The sequence below is a fragment of the Schistocerca cancellata genome, chromosome 2 (genome assembly GCF_023864275.1).
Source record: "Schistocerca cancellata isolate TAMUIC-IGC-003103 chromosome 2, iqSchCanc2.1, whole genome shotgun sequence".
NCBI classification, from domain to species: Eukaryota; Metazoa; Arthropoda; class Insecta; order Orthoptera; family Acrididae; genus Schistocerca; species Schistocerca cancellata.
Window position 1 is genome coordinate 836,562,845 of NC_064627.1, and position 14,350 is coordinate 836,577,194.

Sequence of the window (14,350 nt, forward strand, 5' to 3'; positions counted from 1 at the left end):
ACCTCTTACAGGTTCTGAATTGCATGTAGTGAGTCTTTGCAAAGTTTAATGTCAATGAGTCGGTTTTAAACCATTTATTAATATCCATGAAAATATCATTAGCAGATCTTTCTAGAACTACACTCGACATACTTTATTGCAGTACAGAACAGGAAGAACTCTAATAACTGGTACAATGGGACGTATTTTCTGCCATGCACCTCGCGGTGGTTTGCAGAGTGTAGATGCAGACGCGGGAGGACGTCTTACTCGTTGACTAGGTGGTACATGTGGGATCATAGTCGCCTCAACTGCCGCAGCTCCAACTGATGACGCGAAGTTTTCCAGCCAGTCAGCTTCGTAGGACTTTACTCAATCTAGTCGCTCCGTGGGTCCTACCACGGGTCACGTCATATGTAATCTGTGGAAGAACGATAGATCTTATCGGAGGTGCTGGCGGTTCGACTTAAATGTGAAGATCATATGTTTACGTAAACACTAAACAAATGTTATCGGCGCTGATGTTGAGAGATGTTGCTGATTACTGGGCGTGGCAGTGTTGTGTGTGAGAGATTCATTTCATACGTTTGCAGCATGTGTTGTGTTAAAGAGACAAATAATTTTTGAAGATGAGGACGTACACACAAGCTCTTACGTTAGGTATTCGTAATTATGATGTACGGTCGTTCAGTTTTCTCCGTAGTGTTCAGCATTTTGCTGTCCACGGAATTCACAGCTGCTACAATGACAGAGTACATCACGAAGATATATGCGGCGTCAAGAGCTGAAGTGTGCAATTTAGTTGACTGTTGCCATGCTTCTTGGGAATATGCAAATATTGATCGTGAGTATACCCCTCAGTGTACTTTCTTTGTCAACAGTTCTGTGCGATGTATGTATCCGTCATGCAACTGATACTGTTTCATTTATCTTCGCATGTAGGGACCAGATAGGTGATTTTTGTTCACATTGAGCCAGTGTGCTGGCGACAACGCCCCCCCTCCCCCCCCCCCCCCCTCACTTCCTGCCCCATTTATTTTGTTGACTCACGCCACGCTTTGTGTTAAACTTGCATGATGTAGCAATTTACGTTTCCCACGTTAACATGGAGTTTTTTTTTTTATTAAGATAATGAGATGTGCCGGTATCGCATTCACACACATTTTTACACCAGAGATCGTAGGTAAACCGAACCACTTACACAAAACACTTACTGCACCTCTTTATTGAAACAACTTTGTGTTGTAGCAAACCGCCCCAGCAGATTCGACGCAGTTATGTTGTAGAATACGACACGATCCGACTTGTACGACCAGTGACGCTATCAGTCATATGGCGACTGTGCTGTTATGTAGTTACGTTTGTAGTAACTATTAAGCTACCTGGACCTCATAGAGAATATGGGGGTTTCGAACGGGTATGTTCTTCGTAATGCTGCCTTCAAATTGAGAATATCAGACCACATTACGATAACAGTACTGCTCATCAGCGTCATAACGCATTACGCGACTTGTAAACGTAAAGGAATACTGTAGTCACACATTCATTGCCTTCGCCAACTAACAGCAGCCAACTTCCGACGTAACATAGACCTTGGGATACGCATCAGATCAGCCTGCCAGCACAGCATCTGTTTAGTACTAATGGTGATGGTTGTCAAAGTAGAGCAGTTATATTGAAAGCATCAGTTCAGTGAATTAGAACATAACCATGTGTACAAAGTCTGAAAAAAAATTATTTTAGGGTTCTTTTATTCAAATGATTACACCTGTCATATCCCTGAATATTGACCACGCCTCCTGCGACACCCTCTATAGCTCAAATGAAGTCCACTGCACCATAAAACTACAACTTCTTCCAAAAACTTGGCACAACGAGCTCAGACAAAAAAGTCCTCAATACCACAAAACTACAATTTGCTGCAAATACTGATATAAGAAAGTTTATTTGACCTATACTGCTAGAATAAAACCCGTTATACAAATAATAATAATAACTTGCTGACTTACTCTTATTGAAAACCTAACTTGACTGAAAGAGCCAGAATAAACTCTGTGATACCTTACAATCTAAATTAATCACTAACTGTAATGAAAAGCAAAATCACAGATCCATAAAAAATTCCGTTAACATCAGTTTCCATATACAGTCAAAAAGCAGTCATGTTCATAGATTAAACATACATGCCATTCCTCTTACAAATGAAGTCTACAAAAGGGGTTACAGGCCACTTCTGTGCAGGACTGAGTGATGACAGTTGGTGATGGCAAGAATGCTGGTCAATGGGAACTTAGGGAAACTAAGTTAACAAGTGAATCACTCTACTAGAATCCATGCAGCTATACTGCAATGCGATAGTGTGAAAGCTGGAGACCAGCTGGCAGGTCCTGATGTCTGACTCCTGGAATGCTGAAGCCCGTGACCAGCTAGCAGCATGCAATTGTTAAGCGTGTTGGACTGCATGCAGGTGGTGCCTGTAGTGCAGGAGACAATTGGAACACTTGCAGAAGATGCCAGACTTATGGTGGGAAGTCCTGTCTATACAAGTGGCAGTGCAGATGCCATGGTGCCTGTACCAGTGTAGAAGGGAGAGAGGCTGTATCGCCCTGCCCATGACTTGCTGCTCTCTGGGCAGGTGGCGAGCTGCTGCTGAAGTGAGCCTGGAAGGGGTCTATTGCTGAAAGGGCACCAAGTCCTGGAAGGACGCGTGGTGCCAGAAGTTGGTGTGGCAGTGGCTGCTGTCCAGGATCATAGATGCTGATTGCTGCCCCACAGTGAGGCAGTGCCTGTTGTAGCCCCCTCCTCATTTTGGGTCTGCTAGGCTTTGAATATCTCTACTGAAAATTGACATTTGTATATACAGGATAGTGGCTCATTTGTTGGCTGATGCACTGCTTCCACTCATTTTCCTGACAGCATTTCTACAGCCGATTGGTGAAGAAATCACTTGGCCCATCCTGTAAGACCCCTGTCTTACTGCTGTGCTGGCAGGTTTCGGTTGGTGGGCGTGGTCTGTCTCACAATGCGTAAACAGCCTTGTTGCTGTAACCAGCATGCTGACATCCTGCACTCGCTGATTTCCCATGGCTTCTGCAATGTTGCACTGCTACACTTCCACAGAACCATAAAAAAATAGTTACTTACTCTGTGTGTGTGTGTGTGTGTGTGTGTGTGTGTGTGTGTGTGTGTGTGTGTGAGGGAGAGAGAGAGAGAGAGAGATCACTAGCTTTGGTAAGTAACTATTTTTTGGTGGTGTGTATAGAATTCTTGAGCCAAACCTCCGTCCCCCACCCCCACTGAAAGGATTGCCAAACACTGTCACGATGACAGTGATACATATTCATCCCTTGGCTGAGACACAGCAACATTCTTTAACTTTCTGAATTCCCTGCAAACATGGCACTTGACATTATTGGCCAGCAGACCATACAACTGGAGGAACTTTATTGTTGTCACAATACTGTCACCCATTATGTAAGCAACAACCTACTAGCAAATTTCTTCATCGCACCATAACTAATAACAAATACAAAACAAATCTGTAGCGAATAACTTTTGACGCTACGGTAACTCAGTAACAAAGCTCCAAACACCTATTTCTGTAATACAAAACACTCTCTTCAAACACAATCCATTTTGGATATGCCACACAACAGTGCTGTCACATAACACAACACAGTTACATCATGAGTCAAATCCGGCAAATGGTACCACACATTTCGGTTGACGCCACTCTACAGAGAATCTTACTTTTGCTGATAAACTGAACTGTTCATTCATTAATTCATTCTCTTGGTGTGTTCTTCAGGGATGTGGAAGAAGTCAGATTATACCATAACAAGCAGAAACGGTCATTGCAGAATACTTTTGTTGTGAAGTATACTAACAAATATTTGTGACAAATGCTAATCTACTTACACTGATAATTATAGGAATTGCTACTAGATTACTTGATGTGGTGCATGTATACATAAATATTTATTAACATAACAGCTATTTTGAACTAAACCACAAATCTTCCTTTTTACACTAATCAGCTGCTGTTGTTATTTAATCTTAAAACAAATGCCATTGTTTTTCAAAAACATAAGAAAATTGTGTGGGCTTGGCAACTGATTGTAATAACTTTTCTTGGGTATGTTTATGAAATGATTACAGAAGTGTTCATTAATCATTGGCCATAGGAACTGGTCCTTTGTCTCCTCCCCCACCCTTTCTTCTTTCCCTCTCAGCCTAAGTCCCCTCTCCCCCAACCCTGCCGACACCACCCACCTCAGAGTTGTGTGTGTGTGTGTGTGTGTGTGTGTTCCATTATCATTATATGATTGTTTTACATATGCTGTCATCTGTCATTTAGTAATGTTTGTAATCGTCCTACCTTACAGTAGATACTTTTCTGTATTTGAATTTTCAGAGTTGACAACTACATTGAAAAGCAGAGTGTATGGTCAGCATATTGCCGTTGATTATATTACAAGTGCATTGAGAGGCCATATTAAGGGGAACAATGAGAAACCTTTGGTTATGAGTTTTCATGGTTTGCCAGGAGTAGGAAAGAATTTCATTGCCAACTTCATCAAGAAAAACTTATTTAAATATGGTGAGGAGGATTCCCACATCTATATGTTCTCTGGAAGACTCCACTTCAGAATTGAAAAACATGTAGAATTATACCAGGTAATGATCAGTAAAATAAATAATTCAATGTTTTTCTGTAAGAGTTATTTATTTTTCATTGTCACTTGTGCAGAGAATGCTGAACAGCTGTATTATTTGACTGACACAAAGGTGTTCTTTGACATTATAGTGTAAATGTGATGATGTACTAATTATATTGCTATAATAGGTTTGACAAAAAAGAAACAATACTGTTGGTATTAGTAACAAACTAATTGTTATTGCGTGTCGAGCTTCATGATCTTGAATTGTGCTCTTGCTGTGGGAAGTTTCATGAATATTGACGGACTTTGTGACAACAGGTTAGCAATGTACTAGAGGCACACAGAAAAAGAGTAAACAAATGCAGATGGATAAAATCTTCTTAGTTTTCAAGCCACGTCAGTTCCAACAAAATTCTCAAGCTTTCTATGGGTAGCTCTGTCATCGTCGTCAGGATTAAAACTACTGACTGCCGGGGCTGGTGCTATTTCCCACTTAAATACGGCATAATCCATATCACTTCAGGCAGGGGGACTTATCTTCTTAGTCTCGGATGTTATTGAATTTAACATATGTTAAAATTCAGGAGTAAGTAAGAAGTCCTGCCCTGAGATACAGCCCTCCGAAGATGACACTGTGAACACCATTCTCAAGATGCGAATGTTGGAAAAATTTGTAAAATGCTGTATCTCTGTAACAGTTCTAGCTATTTTGTTAGTTTTTTTATTTATTTTTTTATTTTATTTGGAAGATAATTGCTTTATGATAACAATGATATCCTCCATTTGGACATATCTGTCGAAATTCTTTTACTGTCGCCTTTTGAATTTTTTTATAATTTAAAGAATTTTTTTTTTCTAAAATGCCAGTCCAGAAAAGTTGATTATTTTCTGCTGATTAGTACCACGTAGTACTATATCCTCTGTAAAGGAGAGCTTCCACTTTTAAGTTGGACAGTTTTTATTTTAAAAACTCGATTTTTTTTAACTTTCAAGTGTAATGTATATCTTCACTGAAGTTGTTTCTTACTAATTTCTTTGTTACAATGTTTATTTCTATTGTCTTTGTTGCAGTTATTTCGTATCACTTTCATTGTTGCAGGTATTTCTTAGACTTTATTGTAGTTTCTTGTCAGTTTCTTTGCCGTGGTTGTTCATTGCAGGTTTCTGTATTGTAGTTGTTCAGTGCTAATTTGTTTACTGAAGAGGCTTCTAAGAAATCTGAGACCATCCACTGAGTTCTGTGTTTTCGTGAGGAATTTGCCAGTTGACAGTTGTGATGTGTTTTGTGAAAAGGACTATTCGAAATGTCTTCTGACTGGGGCCACAGGAGAGTGAAGTGTGCTGAATGCTTGCCATAAAAGAGCTATATATAAGCCAAACAGAAAAACAGACTTTGTTCAGGTTAGGAATAAGAGTTCTCATTTGAAGATTCTGTTTCGAAGTGAAGATGTTTCCAGTGACAACTTTTTGTGTTCTAAATGTTTTGTCAGAATAACAACTATGATAGTATCTGAACAAGGTGAAGCCTTTGATGTTGCAGTGTTGCAGACAATGCAGATTTTGCATCAGAGGAGGAAGAATTAAATATCCTGAATCAGTCAACTACCGAGGTAGGTGTTACTCCTGTTAAGAAACTGTGGTCAGTGAAGTTGAGTCATAATCTCTATGCATCAAGAAAATGCAGAGAAATTACTAAAGCTATGGATGAATACACTACAGCAAAACTGACCACACTCTTCAAAGTAGAAATTCCATCTTCAGAAGAAAATCAGTGAAATCCCTCTTGAACCTCTTACCAGGAATTTTTCACAAATTTCAATTCAGCTGTTGAATATTGTGCATCCTACAGAGAAAAGGCGCAAGTTTTAACTATTATTCCAGAGACATTTTCAAAGAAAACAATTTTGAACCACATTCCATCAATATCAAAGTATACGGTAGACAAATCAAGAAATGTGAGGTCTGTAAAAGGAATCTTTGGAAGACGAGATCCCTATTATGGTCACCCTGTAGAAGCAGCTCAAGTTCAAATAGTGCAGTCATTTTATCTGGAAGATAAATGGGACTGTTCTCGCCAGAGCGCCAACAAAAAAGACACTGTAACTGTAACAGTAGAAGGTCAAAAAGTTGCGAAAGTGAAGAGGTACATGACTTGCAGTATTAAAGAAACTTTTGCAATTTATAAGAGCAACTGTATAACTTCACCTATTGGAAGGTCAAAATTTTATGCACTGCGACCTAAGTGGGTTGTTCCACACCCACCTAGAGATGTCTATTTATGTGTGTTCAGTACGAATTTTGAACTTTGTTTGGTAACTGTGAAGAACTTACTGGAGCACGTGACATATGACACCTTGGTTGGACATGTGAAGTCATTAGTAGACTGTGATGTAAAGCGAGAGACTTGTTTGTCTCAAGAATGTGGTGACTGCCCTGGAAAGGGAGGACTGTCTTCACAGACACTTTGCCTGGAATATGTATCAGATAATTCCGCAGAAATTGCATATGTGACATTGGAGGAAAATAAACTAATTAAGAAACCTGTTGCCCTTGACAGTTTCATTATGAACTTGGTAAATAGTCAGTGAAAGCAGTAATACACCAGCATCTGAAGAAATTGCAACAACAACACATTGCAGGAGTAAAAGGTTGTGTACAGGCTGGAGAACAATGTTTAGTACTTCACTATGATTTTGCTGAGAACTGGTCTGTAATTCTCCCACAAGAAGTAGAAGGGCATCATTGTAGTAATGACCAGGTTTCAATTTTTACAGGAATGGCAGATTTTCAAAACAAGACCACAAGTGTTGCAGTTATAAGTGATGACACAGAACATGTCTCAGCACGTGCTTTGCTAGCAATGCACAAAATCCTTCAACTGCAAACAGGAGCAGAGAAGATCATCATTATTTCTGATGGTGCTCCTAGTCATTTTAAGAATCATTACCAGCCGTTTGAATTGAGTAAGTTGCTTGTGCCGACTGACAGGGTATACAGTACCACTGGTCATGGGAAGGGGCCTCGGGATGGTGCAGGAGGCCTCCTGAGGCACCTTGCTACAAAACATAAGCTTTCCAGACCAAATACAGCTGTGGTTCAGAATGCTGAGGATTTTACGAGAGTCATAAAATCTTATACATCCACAGCCCTCATTCTTTTGTCCAAAGAGGAAATCAAAGAATCCCGTGAGCCAAAAAAAAGAAGAATGGTCCAAACAAACTACTCCTGTGAAAGGAATTCAGAAGACATTTTTGAACTCAAAGTGATGGATGAACTCATATTGCACACACTTTAAAGAGCAAGAAACAAGAAATTTTACTCATTCGGTCAACACCTTAGAAACAGCAGGATAATATTCAGATTCACAACCGGAGAAGGGGGAATGTTTATGGTGTGTGTGTGTGTGTGTGTGTGTGTGTGTGTGTGTGTGTGTGTGTGTGATAGTGACTGGTGGATTGCAGAGATTATAGACACCAGTTATGAGTTAAACGAAATTGTAGTGAACTTTATGCCACCACATGGACTAGCTGCTGGATATAGGTTTCCAGCTGAAGGACAGCAGCAACGCCATCAGTGCTCACCTTCTGTTCATAATGTATTGAAGATCGTAAGTGCTCCAGTTCCTATTGGTTCAATAGGAAGGTATCACTCTATATGAAAGGAAGATACGAGATGCATTCAAGTTCTAAGGCCTCCGATTTTTTTCTAATTAACCACTCACCCGAAATCGATGAAACTAGCGTTACTTCTCGACGTAATCGCCCTGCAGACGTACACATTTTTCACAACACTGACGCCATGATTCCATGGCAGCGGTGAAGGCTTCTTTAGGAGTCTGTTTTGACCACTGGAAAATCGCTGAGGCAATAGCAGCACGGCTGGTGAATGTGCGGCCACGGAGAGTGTCTTTCAATGTTGGAAAAAGCCAAAAGTCGCTAGGAGCCAGGTCAGGTGAGTAGGGAGCATGAGGAATCACTTCAAAGTTGTTATCACGAAGAAACTGTTGCGGAACGTTAGCTCGACGTGCGGGTGCGTTGTCTTGGTGAAACAGCACACGCGCAGCCCTTCCCGGACGTTTTTGTTGCAGTGCAGGAAGGAATTTGTTCTTCAAAACATTTTCGTAGGATGCACCTGTTACCGTAGTGCCCTTTGGAATGCAATCGGTAAGGATTACGCCCTCGCTGTCCCAGAACATGGACACCATCATTTTTTCAGCACTGGCGGTTACCCGAAATTTTTTTGGTAGCGGTGAATCTGTGTGCTTCCATTGAGCTGACTGGCGGTTTGTTTCTGGATTGAAAAATGGCATCCACGTCTCGTCCATTGTCACAACCGACAAAAAGAAAGTCCCATTCATGCTGTCATTGCGCGTCAACATTGCTTGGCAACATGCCACACGGGCAGCCATGTGGTCATCCGTCAGCATTCGTGGCACCCCCCTGGATGACACTTTTCGCATTTTCAGGTTGTCATGCAGGATTGTGTGCACAGAACCCACAGAAATGCCAACTCTGGAGGCGATCTGTTCAACAGTCATTCGGCGATCCCCCAGAACAATTCTCTCCACTTTCTTGATCATGTCATCAGACTGGCTTGTGCGAGCCCGAGGTTGTTTCGGTTTGTTGTCACACGATGCTCTGCCTTCATTAAACTGTCGCACCCACGAACGCACTTTCGACACATCCATAACTCCATCACCACATGTCTCCTTCAACTGTCGATGAATTTCAATTGGTTTCACACCACGCAAATTCAGAAAACGAATGATTGCGCGCTGTTCAAGTAAGGAAAACGTCGCCATTATAAGTATTTAAAACAGTTCTCATTCTCGCCGCTGGCAGTAAAATTCCACCTGCTGTATGGTGCTGCCATCTCTGGGACGTATTGACAATGAACGCGGCCTCATTTTAAAACAATGCGCATGTTTCTATTTCTTTCCAGTCCGGAGAAAAAAAATCGGAGGCCTTAGAACTTGAATGCACCTCGTATTGAAGCAATGGAACAAATTTTTAGTTCATTGACTGGCTAATTTCGGTACTAAACAGAGTGCATAGAAGTTGTATAAATTGAAACCTTTCAGTCTTTGTACATTTCACATACATTTTGGAAATGCTTAAAAAATGAGTCTCTTACTCATCTTTCAAAACCAAAATTATGTTACATAAGGCTAGGTTTTGATTTTTATGAGCCTGTTATGCAATAATGTAGTAGTTGTTTATAAAACCTGTTCAACCTAAAAGTGGAAGCTCTCCTTTTCAGAGAATGTAGAACTATATGGTACTAATCAGCTGAAAAAAATTAAAATTTTATGTATTGGCATTTTTGAAAACAAAAAATTCCATAAATTATTTTAAAAAATTCATAATACTATAGTAAAATAACTTTGACAGATAAATCCAAATGGAGGATTTCTTTGTAATGATAAAGCAATTACATTTCAAAAAAAAGTCTAGAATTGTCCCAGAGATACAGCATTTTAAATTTTTTTCCAAAATTTGCATCTTCAAAATGGTATGCGCAGTGTCATCTTTGGAGGGCTGTATCTTGGAGCAGAAATTTTTTTTGAGAAAACAAACAAATATGTGTTCCTTACTTAGTCCTTTATTTGAACATATGCTAAATTCAATAACATCCGAGACTATGAAGGTAAGATTTTTTCCTAGCCCAGCTGAATTGATATGGACTATGCCATACCAATAATTACGGTTGCTGGCGCCAATCAGAGAGGGCCAAAATGTCACGTGTGTGGAAGGCGAGTTGGGCAGCTCATAGCAGCTCTGGCCCACTGCAGGTCTGAGTGATGTCAAGTGGCACGAGGGGCCGGCAATACGTTTGAAACTGCTGCTCCTGCCTCCTTACAAGCGTTAAGCATCAGCTGTTGCTTGCTTTCAACATCCAAAGCCCGCCCCCACACCTGACTCATTGTGTAGCTCTGGTCTCTGTTGAAGTTGTTGCTGTTCATTCTAATCTCAGCTGCCTCTTTTGTAACAGAGTCAGATTATGTTGATGCATGAGTCAAGACTATTGTGCTCTCAAACTGCATTTTGTGTGAGTTTTCGAAGCAGTGCTCAGCTATGACCAACTTGTCAAGCTCTCTTTGCTTAATATGTCTCTTGCTCGGTACAATACTCTGCAACTGTGTGAATTGTCTGGCCTATATAGATGCTGCTGCACTCGCATGGGACACTGTACTCACCGGGCACATGAAGAGCTATGTTGTTTTTAACAAGGCGCAACGTATCTTGTATCTTGGGGGCGGCCTGGAACACTGGTCTCAATCCATGTCTCTGCAGTATAAATCCTACCTTGCTGCTCATTGTCCCACAGTATGGCAGGAAAGCCACTGGCTTGGCTTCTTCTGCTGATCCACAAGGCATCCTTCTTTGGTGACACCTGAAGGCATTTTCAATTTCTCTTTCACTTTAGCCATTCTTCCTGAACATGTACCTCAAGTGCTGCAATTGAGACTATAGGTGGTTGTCGTCAGAAATAACTTTGGCTCTGTGTACTAATGTGTTCAGGACCACTTTCTTGTGCATAGAGTGGTGAAAACTACCAGTGTTCAAATATCGATCAGTGTGTGTTGGTTTCCTGTACACTGAATGACCAGGGTGGCCTCCTGCCTTCTGCTCAACTAAAACATCTAAGAATGGTCACTTGAAATCCTTCTCCATCTCGAATATAAATTTAATGTTGGGATGGACACTGTTCATGTGATCCATGAACTGCTGCAGTGTACTTTCACCAAGAGGGCATATCGGGAAGTCCTTCAACAGAAGTAGGACACACACACACACACACACACACACACACACACACACACACACAGACACACACACACTGCCACTGTCGTCTCTGGGAACTAAGGCCTGACTGCATCAGAGGAGTGAGCAGCAGTGTAGCTGGGGTGTATTGTGGGGGAGGGAGTAGCAGGGTAGGATGGGGAAAGATGGTATTGCAATGCAACCATCTAGGGACATGGTGGGTACATTAGGAGCGGCTTCAAGAGGCTGTGCTGGAGTGGGGAGGGGGGGGGGGGGCGAGAGGTTAAACGAGAGGAGAGAAGTAGAGAAGTGAGAAGGAGACAATGTAGATGTGTTGGTGGGATGGAAGGTGTGTGAGGTAGTGGAATGGGAGCAGAGAAAGGACAGGCAGGCGGTGAATAGGGGTAGCTAAAGTTGAGACGAGGGACATTATGGGAATGAAGGATATGTTTCAGGGAGAGTTTGCACCTGTTCATTTCAGAAAAAGCTGGTGCTGGTGATAAGAATACAGATAGCACAGGCTATGATGCAGTTGTTGAAGTTGGGCTCATATTATTGTGTGTCATGCTTGGCAACTAGGTAATGCAGTTGTTTATTGGCCACAGTTTGGTGGTTGCCATTCATGCAGACAGACAACTTGTTAGTCATCATGCTCACATAGAAAGCAACACATTGATTGCAGCTCAGTTTATAGGTCACATGACAGCTTTCATTGGTAGCCCTGCATTTGATGGAGTAGGATGAGTAACAACAGGAGTGGTCCTTTGTGGTTGGATGGTGGGTATGTGGGAGGTGGTAGATGATTGCAGAGACAAGGCACAGGAGAGTAGTTTCTGACGAGGTTGGGAACATTATTTCCTTTTTGTGAGACCCTATCTATATTTGGAGGAGGACTGCTTTTCACCACAGATATGCTGACCACAGGTGGCTCGGCTGTAAGTAAAGGACTTCTAGGTATGGAATGAGTGGCAACTGTTGAAGTGGAAATATTGGTTGTGGTTGGTAGATTTGATATGGGCAGAGGTATTGGTGTCACCGTCCTTGAGGTGTTGGTCAAATTCAAGGAGGGTGGTTTGTTGGGTTGAGGGGGACCAGGTGAAGTAAATGGTGGAGAAGGTGTTGAGTATCTGGAGGAATGTTGATAGGGTGTCCAATCCCTTGGTCCAGATCACAAAGATGCCATGAATGAATCTGAAACAGGTGAGGGGTCTGGGATTCTGGGTGGTTAGCAAGTGTTTTTCTAGATGCCCCCTGAATTGGTTGGCATAGGATGGTGCTATACAGATGCCCATTGCCGTGCCCCAGATTTGTTTGTAGGCGATGCTGTCAAAGGAGAGCCCCCAGGGGCTCAGCATTCATTTGCTGAGTAGGGGCTTGGCGACCCCGGGGTTCCTGAGCTGGGGACTGGTAAGCGCCACCAGTCCCCTGTCACCGTAAACTCTGGGCATGCTTCAGCGACCACCGTGCGGCGCGGCGGTGGAACGTTGTGTGTCTCAGGGAATGGGGATCTTGGCTTGACCGCCCGGATCGCGAGGATGGAATAAACCTCTATAAAAAAAAACCCTCAATCTCAAGGTGTGCTGCGCGCTGATGAGATGCATGGCTGTTGAGGTGGAACAGTCGATAGCGGGCAACCTCTGGGGAACCTGCCGCACCTCAGTTGTATAAGGCTTACCTAGGCACGCGGGGCTCTGTCTAGGTGGACTTCTAGTTCCCTAGCTGCTCGTGGGACCGAGATGGATCCTTCGAAATCCTCTTTTCTTCCTCCCAGCGGAAAGGGTGGGCCGCTGGAAGGTTCTAACACCCAGTCTCTTAAGAGGGCCCGTGCAGTCAGTCCCCCTGACTCCGGCGCTTCTTTGAAAAGTCCAGTCTTAGGTAACAGAATGCATTCTGGTAATCCGAATGTGTTTCTCATTGTGAAATGGAAGGAGGGTAGTTTCGAGAAGGTTTCGCCCTTCTATATACAAAAGGGATTGGAGGGAATCTGTGGCTCCTTAAAATCGGTGAAGCGCTTACGTAATGGGACCTTGCTAGTGGAAACTTCCACTTCCCAGCAAGCAACTAACCTCCAATCTGCTAAATGCCTTGGAGAGTATGCCATAGACACTGAACTGCACAGCACCTTGAACTACAGCAAAGGTGTTGTGACATGCCGGGATCTAGTTGACATTCCCAAGGAAGAACTGCAACGTGAGTGGGCTCCAGAAGGTATCGTTGATGTCCAACACATCATGAAGAGGGTTGATGGCACTCTTGTCAAATCCGACTCCTTTATTCTGACCTTCAGTAGCACAAAACTTCCTGAACATGTTAAAGCTGGCTTCCTTCGCCTTAGTGTGAGGCCTTATTTCCCGACCCCAATGCGCTGTTTTAAATGCCAGCGTTATGGGCATACCACCTTAGGCTGTAAAGGCGAAGCGACTTGTGGAAACTGTGGTCAGGCTGCTCATGAAGGAGTTGGTTGCTTGTCTCCGGCTAAGTGTATTAATTGCTCTGGGAACCACCCTGTTTGGAGTAGGGACTGACGAATATTTTTAGAGGAACGCAAGGTCCAGGAAATAAAAACAACCAAGCGTATCCCCTATGGTGAGGCCAAGAAGATCTATAAGTCGTTGCAACCTCCCACATTTGCTACATCTTTTGCATCCCTGGTTCAGAAGCCTACTCCAAAGGTCGATGCCTCAACGCAGACTGAGGTGGTGAGTGTTGGCACTAACACCTGCAGCTGTCAGTGCACTTGCAACGCAGCCAGTGTTTCAGAGCCAGTAGCCCCTACTCGAATGGCAGACAAAGGTACAGTGGCGAACTTGGACCAGCCCCTGGCGCCTCCAACGCTGAGGCTGTTCCCAAGCCCAGTGCGCCAATCACCACTCTCACATCAGCTCCCCCAAAGTCCACCAAACCACAGAAAGCTACTGTACAGCAGCAACATCGCGTCAAATCCCG

At 42.8% G+C, this 14,350-nt stretch overlaps 1 protein-coding gene across 2 annotated transcripts in view; it reads left to right on the forward strand.

The window, feature by feature from the left end:
- Window positions 1–275: 275 nt before the first annotated feature.
- The window catches only part of LOC126162748 (torsin-1B-like), a 105,846-nt gene continuing 91,771 nt past the window's right edge, over window positions 276–14,350 (forward strand). Inside the window, exons 1-2 of one of the 2 annotated variants that reach the window (XM_049919429.1) lie at window positions 276–823; window positions 4,394–4,656. In XM_049919429.1, coding sequence (XP_049775386.1) covers window positions 652–823; window positions 4,394–4,656 — 435 coding nt within the window. In that variant the 5' untranslated portion in view covers window positions 276–651. Of the gene's footprint in view, window positions 824–1,215; window positions 1,397–4,393; window positions 4,657–14,350 lie in introns of those variants that run through there. The other variant, XM_049919430.1, reaches the window with a different exon arrangement.